Source organism: Brassica rapa, chromosome A07 (genome assembly GCF_000309985.2).
Source record: "Brassica rapa cultivar Chiifu-401-42 chromosome A07, CAAS_Brap_v3.01, whole genome shotgun sequence".
NCBI classification, from domain to species: Eukaryota; Viridiplantae; Streptophyta; class Magnoliopsida; order Brassicales; family Brassicaceae; genus Brassica; species Brassica rapa.
The window spans coordinates 24,452,172-24,475,410 of NC_024801.2; the positions used below are offsets into that span (position 1 = coordinate 24,452,172).

The following is a 23,239-nucleotide window of genomic DNA, read 5'->3' on the forward strand; positions in this document are numbered from 1 at the left end:
GCTTTGAATGTCCAAAAGTAACATAACCGCCCTACAACACAGACACACCTGATTAATCCCACAGAAGAGCTGACTAGCGGAAAAAAGCCAACTCACCAAATAAATAATTGGCTCAAAAATCGCATTTTTTTATCAATTTAGGGATTTCAGATTAAACTTTTTGTGGTGTTAATTTCAGATTAAACTTCGAAGATGTTTAAAGATCGAAAGCAATAACTCATATCCAAAAATCGGTCCGCTAATAAAACTATTGATGATAAAAGTCGAACTCAGGAAAAGAGTATTGTTTATTTTTATTTTTTTTTAAAGCTATTAGTGTTTAATTCTCTAGACTATATATAATATATAAGATGACACGAAATACCTTACTTCTCCTGCCAGTAGAAATATATATAATTAGAGACCACACAAAAGAAAATCCAACCATTTTAAAGTAAGAGATAAAGGACTATCCGTTAAGATAAGGAAAATAAAAGCATCGCTTCTTACTGTTTTCAGAAGATATGATGTGGGCTTCTGCAGTCTGAAGCAACCGACGAAATACAAACAGAAGGTTACAAACATGTTACATGTTCCCAAAGTTGCACATGAGAGGGTTTCACGTCATTGTCCTTCAACTATCCCACCGTTTATTTTTAACGTACCCAACGCTCTAATTTTTTTCTCAAACTTTCTAAGCGGTTTATCACGTCATTTTTTCTTTTATTTCTTACATGTTTTCTATTAAAATAATGTAAGGCCTGTATATGTCATCTTTAGTAATAGACAAACACAGACCACCGATCAATTCATACATAAAGTCTTTTTCCAAAGACACAAAGTCTTTGCTCATTATGTTAGTTAGAATCACAACCGGAACTAATAGTCGTCGACTCTTGACAACAAATTGAATTCTTGAAATATTTACTTATTTTGTAATACAATAATCGATGCCGTTCTAAAGGAACCGCTTGATGAAATGGAATATTTTCTCCGTTGATCTTTAAGTTGGAAAATTAATGGCCAAATTTGTAGTAATGAAATCGAATATTTAAAGACTTCAAAAATAAAATAAAATAGTTACTAACATTGTTTGGTACAAACAAATAAATAATGGCTCGACAACTGACGATTTGATGAGAATGACTAGTTTGTGGCTCACTCTACGAGGGAAAACTACATGTTATTTGTGTGGCTCCTGCTGTTCATTCAAGTGTCAAGTGTTCCACGATATGTAGGGACCAAATTTACTTGAGTTCACGTCTTCTTTGAGTTATCTGCACAGAAATAGGGAATCGTTAGAATTCAATAAACTAATATATTTGATCTTAAAAGTGTAGATTTATTCGTGAAATATTCGTCTGAAAACATAGGCTAGGCTTGTGGGCTTCACCTTAAAGTCTCAGTGGAAACAATTAATATTTAGAATGATCGTTAGAATCTTATCTAAGATTTTATAAAGAATCAAGATCATTGACATTTTATCAAGCAAAGACAAGTTGATGCGAAAGCTTTTTATTTATTTGGTCCCAGCTTAGATAGCCATGTTCATAGGGTCATATGCATAGTCGACTCTTTTGTTTTTGATTAGGAGGTGAGGATTTCGAAAACAAAAAAAAAAAGAGATTTCTATAGATATTGGAAAATATATTTTTTGGGATGCATACTGGTGTCTTTTTTTTTGAATACTTTTGTTATAGAAATTGGACGCTAGAGAAGTATATATTTCAAAAAGATAACTATTGTATTAAAATTAATTTTAGAAGTATTGTGTATATAGAGTGAGTATATATACTAGGAATAGTAAAATGTGAATTCTTTCAACAAAGAGAAAGAAATTGTACAGTTAGGGTTAAAACATGCTTAATGTACATGTGTTGGGTCGCTATTGGAGGTGCAACTTGGATTTAACTTAAGCATGTGCAAACATAAGGCCAATATTGAAAGAGCCATTTGGAAAAGGAACATTACTAAAAACTAAAGAGCCATCACGCAAAAACAATATATGGATATACAGTTATGAATCGGTATCAGACCTAACGTTTATCATCTAAATTCTCTTTTTAAAACAAAGTATTTTAGAAGAGAAATTAAGTTGTATATTATCAGGAAAAAAAAAAACTAAAGCTAACTTGTACATGTTGGTAAGTTGATATACTAATAAACAGTAGTACAACAATAATAGTTAGTACTTAGGTTGCTAAATTTTTTGGGTAAAACAATCTATATTGGATAGGTTGATATTATTACTAGAACAATATATTAAAAGGAATCTAACTTACCCTTCGGTTTATCCGTTTATATGTGATGATTGTGTGCATAGCAAACAGGTACAATCACAATTTACAATGTCACAGAAACATATTGCCAAAAGCCGATGGAAAATTGGATATCCTTTATATTGGATAGTTTTAAGAAGTTAGAAGAAAAGAATAGGTCATGACATTTTTGTTTGGTGATGTCAAGCTGAATTCGATTACTTAATATAACTTTTTCACTACTATAATTCTTATTTTTGTGTTTGACCCAAAAAAAAAATCTTATTTTTGTCTTCCCTATTTTTCTTCACGTCTTTGGGCATTAAAAAAGTTACTGGTTTAGATTCACATAACTAGATCGATGAAAATGACAAAACCAAAAATTGGTAGATTAAAATTGGGCCTTACTTATATCTTCTGAGTGAGTCATGTCTAAATGCATGAAAGTGGATCAAAAAGGTAACCAGTGGAGAAGACTCACCTTAAGAAATTATTAAGACAGATAAGTATAACTCAATTTGCACATTAACTAGATGAACCTTCAAAATTGTTTAATTAATGATAAACTTTGTTGGTTTAAAGCAGTTTAAATTGTTAAAAGTAATTATTCATAATGGGCTTAAATATAGATATGTATTTTTGGTCGGGCACGAAGACATGTTTTTTTAACTAAATAGAAGAATGTCCAGACCGAAACCCGACTAGCTCTGTTTTTGTTGACACCGGTTTACCGATAACAGGCAAGTCTGGATACGGAGACATTTTTGTGTAACCATGATAGTAAAAATGAATTTGTAGATATTTTTATGTTAGATGTAATTGTGTGGGTGAGAGTCTGAGAGGGATTCGGTTTATCAACCCAAAACCGGTTGAACTTATTTATTATTTTGGGTCAACAAACTTATTTATCTAAAAATAAATTTTAACTAAAAATAAGATTGACAATCAATAAAAAGATATATATATCTCCAGTCAAGAACATGATACAAAAAATATAATTTTAAATTAAAGAAAATGGAATTCCGTGAACCAACGAGCATTGATAAACACATTTGGCTCAACATTATAGTTCAATTACGTTATATCTATTTTATTAACCCTTGACCATTAACCTATATATTACAAACCTAACCATTTAGTTCATCTTTTACATGGTTTATAAACTCTCTTATTATTAAAACATAAACATAAGATATCGATTTAGAAGTTTCTATATATATCCGGAGTTATTATACATCTATATATTTGGAGAATTTTTTAGAAGCACATTATATATAAATTATAAATTTAGAATTCATATAAATCAAAAATTCTTTGGTATCTTAATATCAACAGTTCTTAGATGAGTGGTAAACATTATTCCCCAAACCATCTCGAAATAATAATCGTTTGCATCAGTTATTAAGTTGGTATATATTTTATTTTCAAACGTGAGTGGTAAACATCATCCCCATAAATTTCTAAATAAATATATTTTCTCAGTTAGAAAGTTAGTATATATTTTATTTCGAAAATAAAAGAGAATAACTAATAGTTAAGATTTTTCTTTAATCGAAATCTCCAAATTAAACTTCCAAAACACAATAAATTGGTTATTCTAACTTTTAAAGGACAATCCAAAATTGATATCTATGTCAGTAACAGAAACATCAATTTAAACGTTTCCCTTAAATATTTTATGGAATAAACCATTCTTCAAGTAACTTCGACTAACCATAAAATCTATCTTACAACCATATCTCTTGATTTAATATTTCTTATTCATGATTCACTTTCACAGATAAAAAGAATATTTACTAAAATAAATAAATAATTAGTATTCCACTCACGGAAAACTATAAATATATATAGTTCAAATAGAGTAAAACACATATATCACATAAAATAAGTGTTATACAACTCAAAATTATATAACTATAAATAATATACAACATGTATATAAAATTTGTAAAACAGAAAAAATCTCGCAAAGGTGCACGGATCATTGATCTAGTTACTATATTAAAACATATACAGATACTCAAAATGTTTAGTACAGGGGTATTTCCTTGTCCTACCAACGGCCCCGCAGATTACGGCCAACTTAAAGAGTAACCAAGCACGTGGATCTTGATTACATGACTACATGACTTGTATGTTTTCCATCTCCATTTCATAATCATATCTTTACGTCTTTACTAATTAAAACGGATTTCTTTTTCTTATTTCCTAACCTGCCATATTCAAGAATTACAGGCGTCTTTTTTTCTCGTTCGTGGAATAATTACAAAAGCTAATTACCGAAAACGACACCCCATTATCTTAATAAACCCGTTTGAAAAAGTTATATATTACTCCAATCTTTTCAAAGCGGTGGACCAGAAAAAAATGTATAATATAATACTCTTTTGTTTTTTAAATATAAATAGTTTAATATTTTCACACGAAAACACATTAACTATTGCATTGTTTCAAAAAATTATCAAATTTTAATATTTTTTAACCAATAATTTTTTAATAAATTCAGTTAATTTTATTAAAATTTGCAATATTTATATAAGAAACATAAAAAACTATCTTTGTGAAACAAATTTATTTTCGAAAACTTCTAACTTAATAAAACGGAGGGAGTAATCTTCGTTCACTGAATTATTTTTTTGAAAAAATGATAACAAATGATGAGAATTTAATGGCTATTTTTTAATTACTCCATGAAAACAATTTTTTTTTTTACGAAAACCATATACTTAATTTTAGATGAGTGTAGCTCTAATCATTGCAGATACCTCTAAATACCAGAAACCAAAATAGCTGCTGATGGATGATAGCGGAGGGTATATTCCAAGTGGAGATGTGGACTATTGTCTTACTCTGAGTTTGCCAATAAAAAAATATAGCAAGTAATTAACTTGATTTTCATAATTCCTCTAATATATGGTAGCATGTAAAATGCTTTTTTCTACATTTACCATTTATGTTGTGTCTTTTCAAATCCGAACAAAAGATAATTGTTAAAAACAATCTAAACTAAAAAAATAATTTAAATTTTAGACCTGAACTTTTTAACATTAGCCCTAAAACATACATTGACTAAGTCAATGTTAGTTAACCATTAATTTTGGTTCAAAACTATATCACTTTTTTATAACACAGATTTCATTAGACTGAATAAAATTACCGCATGTCTAATTAACCCATAATTAGGTCCAATTCAACAGAATTCGAAAGAAACAAAGATTGTTTTGCCAATGAATCGGCTTCATCATTGAGCAATTGAGCAACAGAGGTGCTTTGTATCAGATGTAATGGTATCAAATCTGCAGGACATTGTTTTGATTAATTATACAAAATTAAGTCGTTTAGTTTTTTAAGAAATTATTTTATACAATTTGCCACTAAAGAAAACATTGCATTCCATGTATGATAAAGTCTTGAGGAATGAGTTCCATTCCTTGTTGTGACTAATGAAAAATATATATTTTTAAAAATATATTTAAAACGACGTAATTCTAAGTAATTATTCCAAACGACATTTTTAAGCTATAATTGCATCCAAAATTAACAGTTGATTAATATTGGGTTAGTCGAAATAGGTTTTAGTGTAACAGTTAAAAGTTCGGTTTCGAAATCTAAATTACTTTTGAGTTTAAATTTTTTAGCATTTATTTTTTATTTAAGTTTGAAAAGGCACGACACAAATAATAAAGATCTAAAAAATACTTTTCATTAATAGCATGCTAGTGATATATAATGATGCAGATTGCAAGATATATCCGTTGATGAGGAGCATGAGCAGTTCTGAACATCGTGAAATGAAACATTACTTATAAACTCTAAATTAAAAGTAATTTTTATGATTAAGAAAACATTATTAAATTTTTATTAAATTATATATAGTCTCCAAAATCTTAGAACTGCGTTTGATAACGAACTGATGCCTTGGTTTTTTTTCAGTTGATAGACTGAAAAGTATATTAATTGATCTTTGAGAAGAACGATCAAGTTGAAGGCTTAGAATTTATGCACATTATCTTATTTATATGATTAATTATAATATAGTGGATCATATTTATTATATATGGATGGAAAGAAATATGATATATTTAATAATGTTGGGAGGATAGAATGCTGTGAAAATATAGTAATTTACTTATATACTTTTAACATATATTTTTTTCTGCGTAACTTTTTTGTACATGGCTTTCAAGCATCACTTTTTAGATTATTGATACTAGTATATTTGTATGTATCTTTTGTTGTATAATGTATTAGCATACATTTCTAAAAAACTTTATTGAACCAGAATAGGATAAGAGATGTACAACATTTAACTCAGGCCTTAACAAGAACTTTTAAGTCTTAAGTTTATAAACTTGTGTCAAGTTCTAAACGTAATTAATCATCCTACTGAAAATACAAATTGATTAAAATTAACGTTAAGAGAAATGAATTCGGTATATAGGGAAAAGAACGGGAAGATTTGGTATTTAATAATAGATAATTAAGCTAATTGATCGGTAGAGACGTATCCATTTACATGATTACGACTTAAGCACATGAAGCCGACATTAAGATTTGATACATCTCACATGGCCATCACCATGGCGGTAACGTCACCCACGTTTCCAAACGTAAAATTAATTCATATATCGTTTACGAATTAAAATTATAGAATTTAGTCAAATAAACTCATCTGTGACTCTGTGAGAATGCGAGTCACATTAGATTTCTTATTCAATTTTATTTTCTTCTAAGCAATATTTCTACATTTGAATAGCTAGCTTGGTTGGTTATACACTGACACTACGAATTAATGTGTGGTCTTGTTGACATCCTCAGTCTATATAAGAAGTTGATTATATATCAATAAAGTTGTATACGTAGACTCTCAGTTCTCACATACACCGAAAGTTTGAATACAATGTGGATTCTGAAGCGCATTGTCGTTGGATAATTCGTTGCAACGCCCTGTTTCAATCCATCCGTAAATTAATTGGGATGTCTATTGCGCTTTGCCTAAGTTTAAAATTTTAGGTGTAGTTTTAGTTAAAAAAAATCAGTGTAAAACGGTGTGTTGGAGTAAGTTCTATTGTTCTGTTAGTTTGATTCTTGTTAGGAGGGTATTAGCGCCAGCTGGTGCCGGGACTGGAGGGATTATTTTGACCGAAGGCCCGGATACCTTCTGGTTAACACAAAAAAAAAAAGAAGAGTTACTGCACATAAATGCATTAGCATTATAGTTACTTGGGAGGGGATGCATCTGCAAGACGATTTTCAAAATCCTTTCAAAAGAAAGTAGGTGCCGTCAACCCAAAAAAAAAAAGAACAAATGGGAAAGAGACTTAAAGAGCAAGAATCTCGTAAGGGAGTAGGGTCGATAAATATTTTATTGTGAGACGAATAACCTAGCTAAGACTGATTAAGAACAAACATATATATAAAAAAAATACTTCAATTAATAGAATGATAGTATTTTACATAACTTAATTAACAAAAATACGTACAGAATAATGATACATAATTATATACAATTATACCAGATTTTTGGTCTTCTATTGGTTAAGATACATGTCCTTTAAAGAGACATCACAATCCCGCATTTGGTTCATTGCTTATAAACCAAACACTTGACAATCAGTTGTGGTCGCCATCTAGCTTTGTTTTCAAAGTAATCGACGTGAATGATAATTTTATTCAAAATTTTGAAAATTGTGTATAGAAATTAGTCAAGTTAAAAAAAATAAAAAAATTTAGTCAAGTTCCAATCGAACTAGCTGCATAATTTACTAGTTTAGGGCATATGACTGCAAAAAAGGTTCAAAAAAATCGTAAGAGTATTTTAGCAAAAAAAAAAAGTCGTAAGAGTAAATTTTATGTTCTACTTGTGTTTTTAAGATGATATACTATATCACGTTGAGGATACTCTATTATTTTAGTTATTTTATAGATACATATCTGTTTTTTTTAGAACAAACAGATATATATCTGTTATCTTCAAATATATATAACTAAATTTAGTTTTATTTATTTTATGGGCGATTTAAACTGCTACACTTAAATATCGCCTCTGTTTTTTTATTACATAGTTGTTTCTTTTTTTTTTTGCAAACACAAAGTTGTCTCTTAGCATGTCTATAATCATGATTATTTTATTTTAGATAACTAGACTAGATAAATCAAGCGTCAAACCCTACCCAAATATTTTTTTAACGATCACAAATAATCTTTAAACATGTAAATTCGAATTTTTTTTTACTATTTAAACATCTGCAGTGATTAACGTAGTAATGTAATTAGTAAAAATGAACTTTCAAGCAGTTGATTACCATATGCCTTTACAGTTTACTACGGACATTTTTACTTACTATTAATTCAATCATTTCTGCATTACTAAAACTTTAGTTTTTTTTTGTCCGGTTAATTATACTGTTACAAAATATGAGAAACATTTCTTAGACATTATTAAAGCTTTAGTTTATAAACTAACTAACATGTAAAAGCTGAAATCTCTGCTGAAATAAAATATTTCAAAGATCATATCAGAACGTGAAAATAGAATCTCATGAAATCTACTGAAGATTAGAAGCAATAGTGAAGAAAAAGTTAAATATAACTTTGCCAAAAAAGAGAGTTAAATATAAAAAAAAACAAAGAGATATGATTTTGTGACACAGAGTTAATTAAAGTTAAAGCCTTAAAGGTAGTTAAAATCTGGTATGGTCATATAATTCGGCATCTGCTCTTGCTTAATTTCTCTAATTTTGATACTAACTTTTCCCCATTTGCCCTTGCTCCTACTATCACGCTAATGGTTGTGAATATTTTTATACAGGCAGACAAACATGCGTAAAGGATGGTTGTCTTATTTCTGATTGCGGAAATAATTAAGTTTTTATTTGCATCTCTAATTAGGGGTTTATTATAGAAATTATTAACTAAAGATGAATCGGATCTTTTGATCAAACAAAATCTGCAAATAGTAATATATATTTCTCCATCTAACATCGCTAAATAATAAAAGTAATTATCTGTCAATGTATGATCTGATTTGTTATAAAACAACATAAATTTATTCAAAATTTTTTAAAAAAACAATAAAACGTTTGAAATCTCGTATGCATCTAGTTAAATCCCCAATTCCATCTTAAAATTTTCAAATTCATGATGACCCCCAAGTTTACAAAACGAGTTTTCTGAAACAATTCATTCATTAAAGTTTAGTAAACAAAGAAACATTGTATTTGCCTGCCAAAGGCAGAAGAAGACAATCTGTTTCCACACATGAATCTGGTAGAATTTCACAAAGAATACCGTTAGGGGTACCAAAACGTTTAGAACGGCAGTGAAAATCCAACTCAACCAAGGAGGATGAGTCTCTAGATTTGTAGTGCTATCTTCAGTATGGAACACACTGAGTGGATTATAGTTCCAAAAAAAAAACACAGTTAGTAGATAATACAAAACTGCCATGTCCATAGCTTGAGTTGCTTAGTGTATGATGATCGAGAGGTGTGGTATGAGGCATGAAAAAGTCATTGAAGATGAATGGTTGATTTATAATTATCTCATTTTAATCTTGTTGATAGTTTAGAATCTGCTATGACTAGGTCGACATATAGATGCGGATCTTGCTGACCGGTCAGTGAAACAGAGAACGCTACCTTCATAAACTACAAGCAGTTTTGTATCTCCCAGAGGGGTAAACGCTACCTTGGTTTGGGTCCGAGGGCGATTACCTCTTGCCAAAATGGTACTTCTTTCATAAACTACAGTTTCTGTTTAGTCACTTTTATTGGGAAGAATCCACGAATCCATTAGTTTTAGGTTTCAAGTTGGGATAATCCCTATATACCTTTTGTTTTTTTAACTATACTGAATTTTCAAAATACATTCAACCTCCATTAGTAAAATCTTTTTTTTACTCATGGACATAGCTGATTGGTGAACCACATTAACAAGCTATGTTGTTTTACTTTTGTTTATCCATCTGCTTCCACTTATTTTCTTGCATGCGTTAATAGATCTCTTCAAGGATATGTCCATCCCAATATTTAAGTAACTATATATATCTCACAACCAAGAATTTAGCAATGACCTACAACAAACAAAGAAATTTAATAAATCAATAAACAACCAGAGAGAAAGATCCAATGTAGGGGAGTAATACTCATACTAAAAATGTTTAGTAGATTTTTTTCATCACAATACAAAGATAAATCTTATTACGTATCCGCAAAAAGTGAATTGATAGTATCAATCCAGTAAAGAACCGACTTGTTAACATATGACAAAACACGATTCCTCGTTCGAGCATGTCGTGCAAAAAAACCATTAGAGTATTACTGGATCGTACCCCATAAGCCACTTTGCCGTTTCGATAAATATCCCGCAACGTTTTGAACTCATTAAGTTCAACTGTAAAGGCAAACCAATTTTCGGGTGTGGTAACCATTTTGACTAATTCTTAGTAAAAATTTACATATTTAGCACATTAAAAATACAAATCCACATTGTAAAATAAAATATCATTCTTTGTCCGGAAGCTAAATTTTTTATTTTTTTTTACTTTTTATGATTGGTGTTATGAATCTAGATGTGTAATTAGAGATGATTAAGCTTTTATTAATTTAACTTGTTAATCAAATGCTAATTTTATTTACTTCAAAGTTAGTACTTAGTGCAAACTCAAACAAATGGAAGGGTGACTCAGTTTGATATCAGTTTTTGATCTTTATAGAAATATACAAATCCATGTTCAGAGTGTTTCTGAAATCAAAAGATTTATATGCACATCTAAATAGTGTTAAAATTTTCAAAAACCGCTGGACTCAAGACTCGCTTGATGTTTAGCTAAAACATACCAGATGTTAGAGACTTGTTTTCCGGCCCTTTCCCGTATCTATTTACGCAACGACTATGCAAATAGTTTAAAACAAATCCAATTTTGACTAAAAATAAACATAATCTTAAATAATTTCAAACAGGTGAATAGATTAATAACTTGATGTATTAAACATGAATGCATGTTCAAATTTTAGAAACGTAGGAGATGAGCACCAATGATTAGTTGGGGTTCCCCTAATCATTTGTAGATGAAATCAATCAACACTAGTAAATAATTGAAACAGGATGGATTCGTGTCAACTTTGTTCTGCTCATCTATCAATACCCCATGCTTAAACGTTAGAGCAACATTATCAATGGCAACTCTTAGCAAATATCTTAGAATTTTTAATTACTATTTTTAGTCTAAGAAGTTTTCTAAGATACTTAAGTAAAATACAACATTATCAATGGAACTTTTCAAAGGTTCTTAGATATAAAAAATGCAAGGGCTCCAGTTTGGTATCTGTCAAAAGTTTCCAAACACCCAATTTCAAATTATTTACCAACACGTTAGGGATCAAGATAATGGTGGCAAAAATCACAAGAACAGCTAGCCGTTGTCTTGATCCATCTTGGTTGAACAAATAGATAACAGCAGCAAGCTTGAGTATTAGCAATATGTCAAGCTGAAACGCAATCTCAAATCTCCGTACCACCACTTGCCTTTGACCTGCATGTTGTTGCTGCTGCTACTGAACTTGACCACCTTGCGCTTGGTCCTCTCCCCCAGCCTCAGTCTCTTTGCTTGGTCTAGTCCTAAACCATCAACCCAAAAGAAGATAAAAACCATCAACCCAAAAGAAGATTCATCATCAAGCCTACAGCTTTCTACCACAAAGTCATCTCAAAAGCAACTCCACCAGTGATTTGAGCCTAAATACGATTCTTCTCCATTACACTACTCAAGAGTAAGTAAGGAAGGGGAAGTACAATACAAAGCCTACACCTTTCTAGCACTAAGTCATCTCAAAAGCAATATCACCAGTGATTTGAGCCTAAAGGATCAACTTTACACAGTTTTTCCTAGTTAAAACAATTCAACTAACAAATACGATTCTTCTCCATTACACTAGTCAAAGAGTATCTAATGGAAAGTACACTTACATGGGAACATGGTAAGTGAGAGGAATGAGATAGTTTAAAGGAAGACCAGCCACATGTACAAGAACCGCATAAACACCAGCTCCACGGTTCGTCTGTTCATCGTACTGCCCAGGATTCGACCCGGGAACAAGACCCGGATACAAACCCGGATACTATGGAGAAACACCATGATCCGGATCCTGATCAAAATTGAATCATTGAGTCAATTCAAGATCAAACCCTTGAATGATCTGAGAGAAAGGTGGAAGCTTTACTGTTCATTCATCACTTATCCAAATCAAAATACACGAACCTGAGGCTTGATCTCAGTATCTTCGGGTTTCTTGTCAGAGGAAGGTTGCTGTGACGTTGAAGAAGACGCCTTCTGCGGATCTTCTCGCGTCTCCCTCAGCATCGTGCTCTTTGTCTCCGCCACGGGCTTCGCCGGATTTTGCTCACCCAATCGCCTGCTGCCACATAGCACTTAAGGACCAAGCTGAAAACTTCTTAGTTAAGATCCGTTTGTATTCTTTTTAAGTGTTTTTGATTTAATTTTCGCCCCAAAAACACTAAGATATGGGTCTAAGAAGTGCTGATAATGTTGCTCTTAGCTTGAAACGGCGTCTGTCAACCACATGCGTGGGTATCTCTGTTTTTCATTTATTTTTCTTGCACTACTACTTATATATGTATTTATTTCTACCATTATTATAAAATGATTATTTCGAACATTGGAGAACTAGCAAACGGACCGTCCATGATCTTCTGTGGACCCCTGTTTTGAGCTAAAATTACGGAAACTTGGCCGTCGATCTCTGCCGTTGAACTTTTTCACCTTATTAAATTTAATGTGTATCTATTTTCTCGATGCACAAAGTAAAATGTCATCTCAAAATCTATATTCTAATTGACAAACCCTAATAAAGACTTCCGCAGAAACACCGAAGAAGATCCTCACAAGTTAGATACTTCATCATCAAACACATGTAACAATTTTTTCTTTTGTCATTAAGTAATTTATTTTATGTACTTTAGCGACATTGTTCACAAAACAAGGCACGACTGCTGATAGTACATAGTTTTGATAGCTTTTAAACAGATATAATTATTAAGATGGCTACAGATCGAAATGTAGATTGAGGAAAACGAACGACAAAGCTATACGTTTCGTGATACATCGAACTCAAAGCAGACCACTTTGTGACCCACTTGGATTCCAACTTGAATTTTTTTTGTCTTCATTTTATTTTCGGGATTTTCTTTTCTTTCCTTTCCTTCTATTTACTATTGAATGACAAATTCCATAACTATTTACATCAAGCATAGCAAATGCAATTTTTACACGACCTAATATTTACTAGTTTATATATCTTAATTTTATATTGATAGAATAAATCTATTTTCCAACTGAAATTGATGTCTAAAAGCATTTATATTCTTAAAATATTCTTATACAAAATATCAGTATTAAGATGTAATATAACTATTTAATTAATTTTTAACTAATAAAAATACAATGAATTACCTAATAAAAATACAATCAATTATAAAGTTATATGTGTAAACTGAATCTCGAAATATTCAAATAAGATATCCTTGGCAATGGTAAGAGTGTTACATGAATCTCTCAAAATAAAAATAAAATAAAAGCGAAATTATATTCTTTTTTTTTGAAACTTAATGCGAAATTATATTCATTCACTTTATTTTTAAACATGTAGGAATTTTATGTTGCATGACTTTTTTTTTAATTGCTTTGACTTTGTATTTGAAATTTAATCAAAAACTAAACGATATTAGTATTATACCACATAAGATAGTTTAGTGGTAAACTATATCAATGTTGATGGTTTGAGTATCTCGGTGAGATGTTTCAAATGGAGAAGCTAGACGCCTCGCCAAAAGAAAACACACGACCCGTCTTGAAGCTAACATGTGTCTTTGCCTCTTTGCTTTTTCATGCCATTAAATATTATTACGACTTCGGCGGTTTTTGGTCCCAACAATAAAATAACTCTTTTACTCTACCCCGTTCATTATAGTTACATTTAATAATCCCAATATTTTTAAAATGTGGGAAAAAACGAAAAAAAGAAAGAAATAGCATTTCGGCCTTGATTTAATTGAAAAGAAAATAATAATGAATTGAAAATGAGTGCATGGTAGTTGCATATAAACCAGTGGCTGAAACGTAAATTTCCACTCACTATGTTTTTCTATATATTGAACTACTGCCTCCTCTGTTTTTTCCAATTCTAAACCAAACAACACATTCACATAATCATCTCTCTTTCTTTCCTCTTTAAGAAAGGAACAAAGTTCAAAGCTTCCAAGTAATCATTTCCTCTCTATCTCTCACATACACATTACTAGTTTAAGATCCTTTCATCTCCTTCTAGAAACTGATCAATCTTATTACCTATGTGCAGGTTATAACAAGATGGGTCTTGTCGGCTTCTTGCTTATAGTTATTGTCGGAGTAATGACGTCAAGTGTGAATGGCTACGATGGCGGTTGGGTAAACGCACACGCCACATTTTACGGCGGTGGTGATGCCTCCGGCACCATGGGTAAATTGCTTCTTCAAAAGCTTCAGAGTTTTTCAAATATCACAACTGTTGAAATCTCTGACATGTGTGGTCTGATCTTTTCAGGTGGTGCTTGTGGGTACGGAAACCTTTATAGCCAAGGCTATGGAACCAACACGGCCGCGCTGAGCACCGCTCTGTTCAACAACGGCCTGAGCTGTGGCGCTTGCTTCGAGATAAGATGTCAGAACGACGGGAAATGGTGTCTCCCAGGCTCAATCGTCGTCACAGCGACTAACTTTTGCCCTCCCAACAACGCTTTACCGAACAACGCAGGAGGTTGGTGTAACCCTCCTCAGCAGCATTTCGACCTCTCTCAGCCTGTATTTCAACGCATCGCTCAATACAAAGCTGGCATTGTCCCCGTCGCCTACAGAAGGTAACCTCAAAATAATAAAAACAAGAAACAGAGCTGCTCTGTTTTTTTACTCTGTTCCAAAACAGAGTATTTGCTTTTAGAATCTTACTTTTTTATTTTTGTTATGAAGAGTGCCATGCGTGAGAAGGGGAGGAATAAGGTTTACGATAAACGGACATTCTTACTTCAACCTTGTTCTGATTACGAACGTCGGAGGAGCAGGAGATGTTCACTCTGCTGGGAGTTTAAGTTCATTTTAAGGGGTAAAGGGTTCAGGACAGGACAAGCAAGCAGCCATGTCTAGAAACTGGGGGCAAAACTGGCAAAGTAACTCTTACCTTAACGGACAAGCTCTATCTTTCAAAGTCACAACGAGCGATGGTCGCACCATTGTATCCAACAACGTTGCTTCCGCAGGCTGGTCCTTCGGCCAGACCTTCACCGGCGCACAGATATAGACTTGACTAGGTGAAAACAAGTGGTTCGTGTGTGTAGTAGTAGAAAGCTTAGAGGGTGATATTAGTAATTTGGTACGTTCTTTCAGTTTGGGGTTTCACCAAAGAAGAAGTGGTGCATCTAGTGCTTGATTTTCCACAAGGGCCTTGATGACGTCATCTTTTGGGGACCTTTGTTCTCTTTCTATTACTGGTAAGGTTTGTTTTTAAGTTTCACTGATGCAGAGGTGGAGTTAAGTACCACCCGCTAGTAGTAAAGTTAAGTTTGTATCCCTTCTTGAAGCAAGAGGGAGAGTTTCCTGTTTCAAGAATTGTTTGATTTGTATTTTCTCAAGTCATCTATGTTGTGAATTTTTCAATTTTTATAAAGATTGTTGGGAATTTGTTATTTCAGTTTGTGTGTGTTAAATCGCCAGATAGAGTAAAAAAACAATCGGCATGTACTTGTTTACTATGTTCACGTCCGGGATATATTTATTGGAAATATATAAAATAATTCACATGGATTGCATGGAAAAAGCAAAGTTCTAAATAGCGTTTCACAAAAGATTGTTAATAGTTTTCGATTATAGTCTTCTCGTTAAACAAAAGAAAATGTATATATAACAATTGAGATTAGTTATCAGTTATTTTTTTTTTGTTGCTAAAAACGTTAATATCATTAGAAATGAAAAAAAAAAATTTTACAAAATAATTATCCTAGAATCAATGTATCCAAGGCAAAAAATAAAATAAAAATACATTATGATTCGCAAGTGCAAGTTTAATCTTCCGATTAAGAGAGCCAAAGAAGTAAGAGGTCTTTGAAAAGCCTCTTATTCCTTCTTCCGAGGATGATGAACCGTATATCTCGATCGATTAATCTGAAGACTGAAGCTGCTGTTAAGAAGATGTTTATTATGCAGGAGGTTGTTCCGGTTGCCGCCAAATGTGGTATATGGTGACTTGGGCCACTGTTATCCTTTCAAAAATAAAAAAAAGAGATTAGTTATCAGTTGTCAAAACTAACCTAACCTAGTTACAGAAAACTAACCTAACCTAACAAAGACAGTATTTCCGACCATTTCTTTTGTAAGAGTTGTATTGCATTGCATGTGAAGAGCTATATGGCCATGTGATGCTTTAAATTTAAATTCTTAACGACGTGCTAACTTATAAGTTATAACTAAAATACCTAAATGGTGATTTTTTTTTTTTTTTTGTTGGAATAGACATTCGTCTCGCGTCATGCACAAACACCGAGTTGTAACCGTCCATTCACTTTTCTCCAAAGGTAGCAAATTTATCTAGAACTACAAACTTTATAAATTTTAAGCAAAAAAAACTATAAACTTTATAAAGACATCGATAAATAATCTTTTTATCTTAGCTAAACTCGGTCATTCGGCAATCTCAGCATTAATTCGTCACCGGTTCTTAAGTATTGTATTTTTTTGTCTCGTGTATTTGAGTATTGACATGTTAATTTTGCTACAAAAAAATATGATTTCATGTATATAAACATATGCATGATATTAGTCGGAAAGCATTCAAATTCATATCAATATATTAACTCTATTTTGTAATACTAAATGTCTTATTCTTAAAGTTAACTAGATCAGCCGATAGAATCATCACAAAAAATGTATTCATTTAAAACAGTAACTTTAAAATACTTTAAACCCGTATACGTCCTTCCATATTTAACGTCTTTGTCTTTTTTTTTTTTTTTTTTGAAACATTTAACGTCTTTGTCTATTTCATTAACTTGCAGACAAGAAATTCAGCAATTTGCGGAGAAAATATAGCTATTTTAAAAATAAAAAATCGCAATAAAGAGTGTTTTTCTTCTAAAATAATAATAATTTAATTGGAATGCGAACAACACGTCGTGACAACAAAAAGAAAAAGAAGAGAATCGGAACTGAGGTGCACGTAGTAACTAACAGTCACGAGAGATACAGAACAACCGAAGCCATGTGCTCGTCTGACATATTGTTTTGTCCCAAAACTACCCACATGAGTCCTATGGGGTCCCCCATCATTCGTATTGCTAACCAACATATTTAACACCGTCCTCTTTTTCTATATCTATGGGCCTTTTAAGCCCATCGCAATCTAGCAGACTAGAACATTCTCATTTTCAGCTGCAGCTTTTTAAGTTGAGCCTCAAAAAAAAAATTCGCACAATTCTTCCAAAAAGGCAAAAACTCTAACTAAACATTAATATAATTTGACAAAAAGACATTAATATAGATTTGTGAAAGAATTTACTTTAACAGTGATGATCTAAACTTTACTCTAATCTCTATCCACTAAATACTAAACCCTAAAACTTAATCATTAAACCTAAACACAAATAAAAAAATAAATTAATTATTTTTTGTTGATAAATGCTACTTTGAGAACTTTTTCCTTATATGTTATTTCTTAGACAAGAATATATCTTAGTGCTACCGTATATATATTTTCTAATTTTCTATAAATTTCAATTAAATATTATTTAATTTGATAACAACAAAATATTAAAATAATTGTAAGAGATTTAAATTTTAAATTTTTTAATAATGATGCTGTTATATTTTTTTTTAAAAATAAATCCAATTCCAATCTCAATGACAAACAAACTATAATCTAGAATTACTCATTAATATTTTCTTACAATTTATGAATGATCCAAGTTCGGTACCTAACAAGCAATTTGGTACTGTATTTTTAGTATTTTTTTTTTTTGTTTCACTAGTAACTCATCAATTCTAGCTTCTTTCGCATTCTCGTGACTGCTCAATACAAGGCCCGTTTTCGGACCAACGCTTCGTGTTTTTCCAGAGCTACTTATAGGTTTGCCTGCTGCATGTTTAGATACGTCAGAAACAGTCAGCGAAACAAGACATGCAATATCAGAACTGTGAAGATGAGCAAAACCGTTGTTTTACCCTTGAAAGCAGAGGATCATCAAAGACGGTGAAAGGATAATTTGACATCTCAGAAGAAGGCCAGTTTCCTCCAAACTGAGGCCTATAAGAAGCTTCCAAGATCTGGCTAACGTAGTAATCTGCAGGACTTCCTAATAGGTTCCACTCAGCTAGTTGCTGAAGCTTTGGATCATTTAGGAAACTTAGATTGCTGTATTGCAGATTTGGATCAACCGATGTCCCGGGAATGCTACCAGTTTCTAGTTTTGGTGTTTTGATACCAAACAATCCTGAGTAACTCTCAAGAGATGAACTTGCGGAGCACGTTAGTTCCTTATAGGTATGATAAAACTGCAGATTAGGGTCTTCTTCTTCTTTTAGAGGAGCCTTCATGTTTTCATCTGTACGAACCCATGAGAAATTCTCAAGCTGTTGCTCTATATCAATTCCAAAGTCCAGATCTATGTCACTCTGCAACTGCATATACACAATGTGTGTGCTTTTAAGTACATAATTATCCAAAAGATAACAGATATTTAATGTTCAAAACTGATTCTCTACCTCGTTTTTGCATTCAATGGACATAAGTTGCTGCTGCTGATGTTGCAGCACGTTCTCCTGTTGTTCCCAATATGATGCATAAGTTTGGTGAAATGAAACCTTAACTAAGTATTTGTGATATGGGTTATATACCTTATGAACACGGATTTGATACAAAGACTGTCTTATTGAGTTTTCTAGTTGTTGCAAATCGTCTATGCTGTCAACCTTCTCAACCTCAGTCCAATAGCTATATTGGAAAATCATAAATATAACTCACAGATGAGATAACAAAGGAACATTTAGGTGAAAGTATATAGAAGATCTTGGCACCTTAGTCTTGTGTGTATTTCTGATAAGTGTTTTTGTAGAAACCTGACTTGTTCGCTTACAACCTGAAAGTTCCCGGTTGCGAAAGACAATTAAATTTAGGAGATACTTCAGCATCATCGCAGTAAACTAGTGGTACGTACCTCAACTGTTGGTTTACTGAAAATATATAAAAAAACAAGTCACATCAGTAGAACTCAACAACACTAAACTGAAACTGATATTCTTGATATATGTAGTAATAATACACACCTTCTCTCTAGAAACTCTGATATATTTACATCGTGGTCAAGCTTCATGAATGTTTTCTTCAAGGCCTAAGGTATTTTGATAATAACCCAGTATTAGTGTTTGTCTAGGTGGTGAGACGAGAAAGAGACAAAACAGAGGTAAACAAAAACTACTTACTTCAAGGTTATCCAACTTCCTCTTTGCCCTTTCTTGCGGAGCAAGTTGAGAAAACTTACCAATGACTTCTCCAATGCTAAACAAACCCCCCCAAAACAGAACATTGAGGAAAAAAACATAAAACAGAAGCATGTTTAAACAGTCTTTGTAACTAAGAAAGAATCATGAGACCTGTGTTCTCCGGTGCACAGGGAAGGCTTTCCCGCGGGAGAGAACATGAGAAGCACAACATCTATATCGCATAAGATGGACAACTCTTTAGCCTTTTTCATGATCCCATTTTTCCTTTTGCAATAAGTAGCTTGCCGTGCATTGATGCTATCTAGTTTCTTTATCTTTAGCTTCACTCTCCCCATCCTGCATAACTTTTTGACCAATCAAAACTTTTTTTTTACACTGATTCAAGACTCAGAATGCAAATTACAGAACACAACCTTGGCCTAACTCAAATTGAAACTCAAACAAACAAAGAGAAAATAACCCATTTTGAGACCAACAGTTAAGCAATGGAATCAGGGCCGGATGAAACGTTCATCTTGGCCTCCAAGAATTTAATAGTTAATATGTAATGATCAGTCACTAGGCTCCAAATTGATTATGAAAATATATGTATTGATCATATGATCTTTAGTATCTCATTGTTTAAAATCTATATAAATCTCAGAATCGGTCCTAAATGGACTAGCCAAACAATATCTATCTCAAGAAATCATACTTTCATCAACAAAACAAGTAAGTTACCAATTTTAGGAAACCCCATAAGAAGAAACATTGAAAATGGAAATAAAAAAGCAAACCTAATCAAAAGTAATATTAAACCAAAAACAGGAAGAGAAAACTTACCTAATTTAAGACAAAAACAAACTTTCCTTCAATCGGATGCTAAAGGAAAACACTTTCCTTATGAGGAAGAAAGAAGATAAAGCTTAAGAGAGGAAGAAGGATCGTGAAGGAGAGAGAAGAAATAGGTTTGCGATTGAGACGACAGGTGTGACCGCCAAAATCGGATATTAGGGTTTGAATTGAAAGCTTGAAAATAGGAAACTGTGGGATCGATCGTCTCATTTGTTTTTCTCTCTTTGCTTCACAGAACAGAAACAACGAATTACCCGCTTGTTTTATTGGACCACTCATTTGGGCTAACCACCAAAATAACCTGTAACCAATAGCTACTAACCGAATAAGGCCAACGTGTCAATTTCTCCACTCGCTCGAGGTGACGACGATGCCGTGATGAGTAAGTAATCACGGTCCACACGTGTTAGTAGCCAAGATCTTTGTTTATTTCCTATATTTTTGTCTACCATAGTTTTTTACATTTTCTGGATCGATCGACGAGACCCGACCTAAATAACCATAATGATTTTTATTTAAACAATTAGTGATTTCACTACTTATTTCTATATGTCCAGAATTTTCTTTATTTCTTCCCTTTTACCAATTTGGCTCCTTTTCTGGCTATCTACCAAGGTAGCTCTAAGATAACCTGGTAGGCCTCTGTGTTATGTGACCTGTGTTCGTTTGGGTTCCTTCAGGCTTGTTCTAGCATTATTTTTGTATGGCATATTGGCATGCACGATCCTATTGTGTAGGCTGTGTTAGGCTCCTGTGAGTGATCAATAGTGTATCTCTATTTGGTTCAATCAATTCAAAATGTTGAGGAATAAAAAGTTCCACAATAAGCTGGTGGTAAGTTTTTCCACATACATGTTTTATTTAAAAGAATTAAAGTGATATCTAAAATTTACATATATTTTATAAAAATGTAGTACAAAAGAGTTGATTTCTTTCTGGTACAGGTTTAGATCTTTTGGTATAGAATGTTAAATTATAATTTTCAAAAACTGATTCCAAATGCAGGAGATTCTGATCCAAAAACATCAAAACTCTTATGGTTAAAAAAATAAAATATTTTGTACTCTTTATCTTTAAACCTGTCCCGTTCCAAGAAGGTATCGTAACCAATAGGAGGCCGCGTAAGAGGATAATGAACCGGGTTACCAAGAGGATAATATAAATTGGACTAGTGAATATCTAATGAACTGCAAAGTATTTTAGTGATTTAGTGGAATACCTAATGAATGCAAAGATATTTTAGTGATTACAAAAGTTTCGTGTGATTTTAGTGATCGATTTGAAAGATATATTAGGGTAGTCATTTCGTTCACAATTTGTTTCTCATTTTGACACTATTACTATTTGCTTACTTTCATGTCATGAATTTTGGTTAAATCTCAGAACAGTGAGTGGTACTCTTCGTGATTAGTTCCAGCATTTATTTTATGTTTATCGTACGTACATGTTGTCATCATCTCCATTTCTTTCTGTTTTTCAAATTTCATGCCCTTGTTCACGTATACGATCCTCACTTGCTTGTGTTCCTGATTTAATGTCCAGATCCACCATGTTCTCTTAACGGTTAATTAAAACTCTAGCTAAATCATTCGAAGTAGTATTACATAAACTTTATATTTTCAAAAAAAAAACCTAAAATTTAAATTTTCAAAAATTATTCGGAATAAGTCAAACGATATGGGATCTTCCTCTTGTATAAAACTAAATTCAATATATTGTCAAACAACAATATAGTTAAACCAAGAAATGAATTTTATAAATTTCCAATTAAAAAAAAAGCGAATTAGTTTATTACTATATTGATGAGGCTTTATGCCTATCCGGACCCCAAGCATGCAAGCCTATTAAGCTAGCTACTATTGCCTATGTAACTATGTGCTTTGAAATGGGTCGGATTTGAATGAGATTAAAGGTCTTCTTGTTGATATAAGAAACCTTGCTACTCTCTTCTCTTCATTAGTGTTTAATTTTGTCCCTCGCACTGCAAATTGTTCTGCAGACTGCAGCTGCTCTTGCAAAAGCCGCTTTGGCAAACATTGTTCCGAATTAACTATTGACTACTGAGTAGCTCGTTTAGTATGAATGCATAACTCTTTGATAAAAAAAAATCCCATGATCCCCAATCACCCGACCAATTAGTTTATGTTTTGATTTGGAATCTTCCTCTTATATAAAATAAAAAATATTGTAAGCAACATTAGAAGTGAATCATAGTGAATCCTGACAAAAAAAGAGAACCGTAGTGAATTTTATTATTGTATTGAAGAGGCTTTATGCCTATCAGGACCCAAAGCATGCAAACCTATTAAACTAGCTACTATTGGCTATGCCATTATGTGCTCCGAACTGGGTCAGTATATAATTGAGCAATGTGTGTGGCTATAGTAAAATGAGTAGCATGGACGTCCTGTTTGTGCGACATCGTACGCCAAAATCGGTTCGTGGGGTCGAACATGTTAGCCACAGTAAACTTGAAACGTATTTTTTCTGATCATGTGAATTGGATCCAATGCATCTTTGATTTCCGAGATTTTGTTTTCTTACGCAACATTTGTGTTCATCATTTAAAACTGAAATTTAATTCCAATAACTCTACCCTCCCCTCCCCCCACCTCCCACCCCTTAC

The 23,239-nt window shown here is 32.3% G+C and overlaps 2 protein-coding genes and 1 pseudogene across 9 annotated transcripts; 1 reads left to right on the forward strand and 2 right to left on the reverse strand.

Annotated features, from left to right (window-relative positions):
• Window positions 1–1,505: 1,505 nt before the first annotated feature.
• Window positions 1,506–14,022, reverse strand: LOC117126444 (annotated as a pseudogene).
• A 603-nt stretch (window positions 14,023–14,625) lies between these two features.
• On the forward strand, window positions 14,626–15,589 carry EXPA1 (expansin-A1). The gene is given in 5 exon segments (NM_001301937.1): window positions 14,626–14,755; window positions 14,840–15,152; window positions 15,262–15,372; window positions 15,375–15,425; window positions 15,427–15,589. Coding segments are annotated over 5 exon segments (768 nt in total).
• A 274-nt stretch (window positions 15,590–15,863) lies between these two features.
• Window positions 15,864–23,239, reverse strand: LOC103831354 (agamous-like MADS-box protein AGL30). Of its 8 annotated transcripts, none has more exons than XM_033274355.1 (9): window positions 20,602–21,141; window positions 19,930–20,115; window positions 19,759–19,834; window positions 19,603–19,667; window positions 19,494–19,509; window positions 19,354–19,415; window positions 19,174–19,270; window positions 19,042–19,098; window positions 15,864–18,951 (listed from the first exon to the last, which is right to left on the reverse strand). In XM_033274355.1, exons 2-9 carry the CDS (start codon window positions 20,112–20,114, stop codon window positions 18,466–18,468), a joined length of 1,044 nt encoding a protein of 347 aa, XP_033130246.1. In that variant the 5' UTR covers window position 20,115; window positions 20,602–21,141; the 3' UTR covers window positions 15,864–18,465. The 8 variants fall into 8 exon arrangements, with proteins under 8 accessions (XP_033130246.1, XP_033130244.1, XP_033130245.1 ...); XM_033274353.1 differs by having other exon boundaries at window positions 15,864–18,412; window positions 18,502–18,957; window positions 19,042–19,270; window positions 20,602–21,133; XM_033274354.1 differs by having other exon boundaries at window positions 15,864–18,957; window positions 20,602–21,079.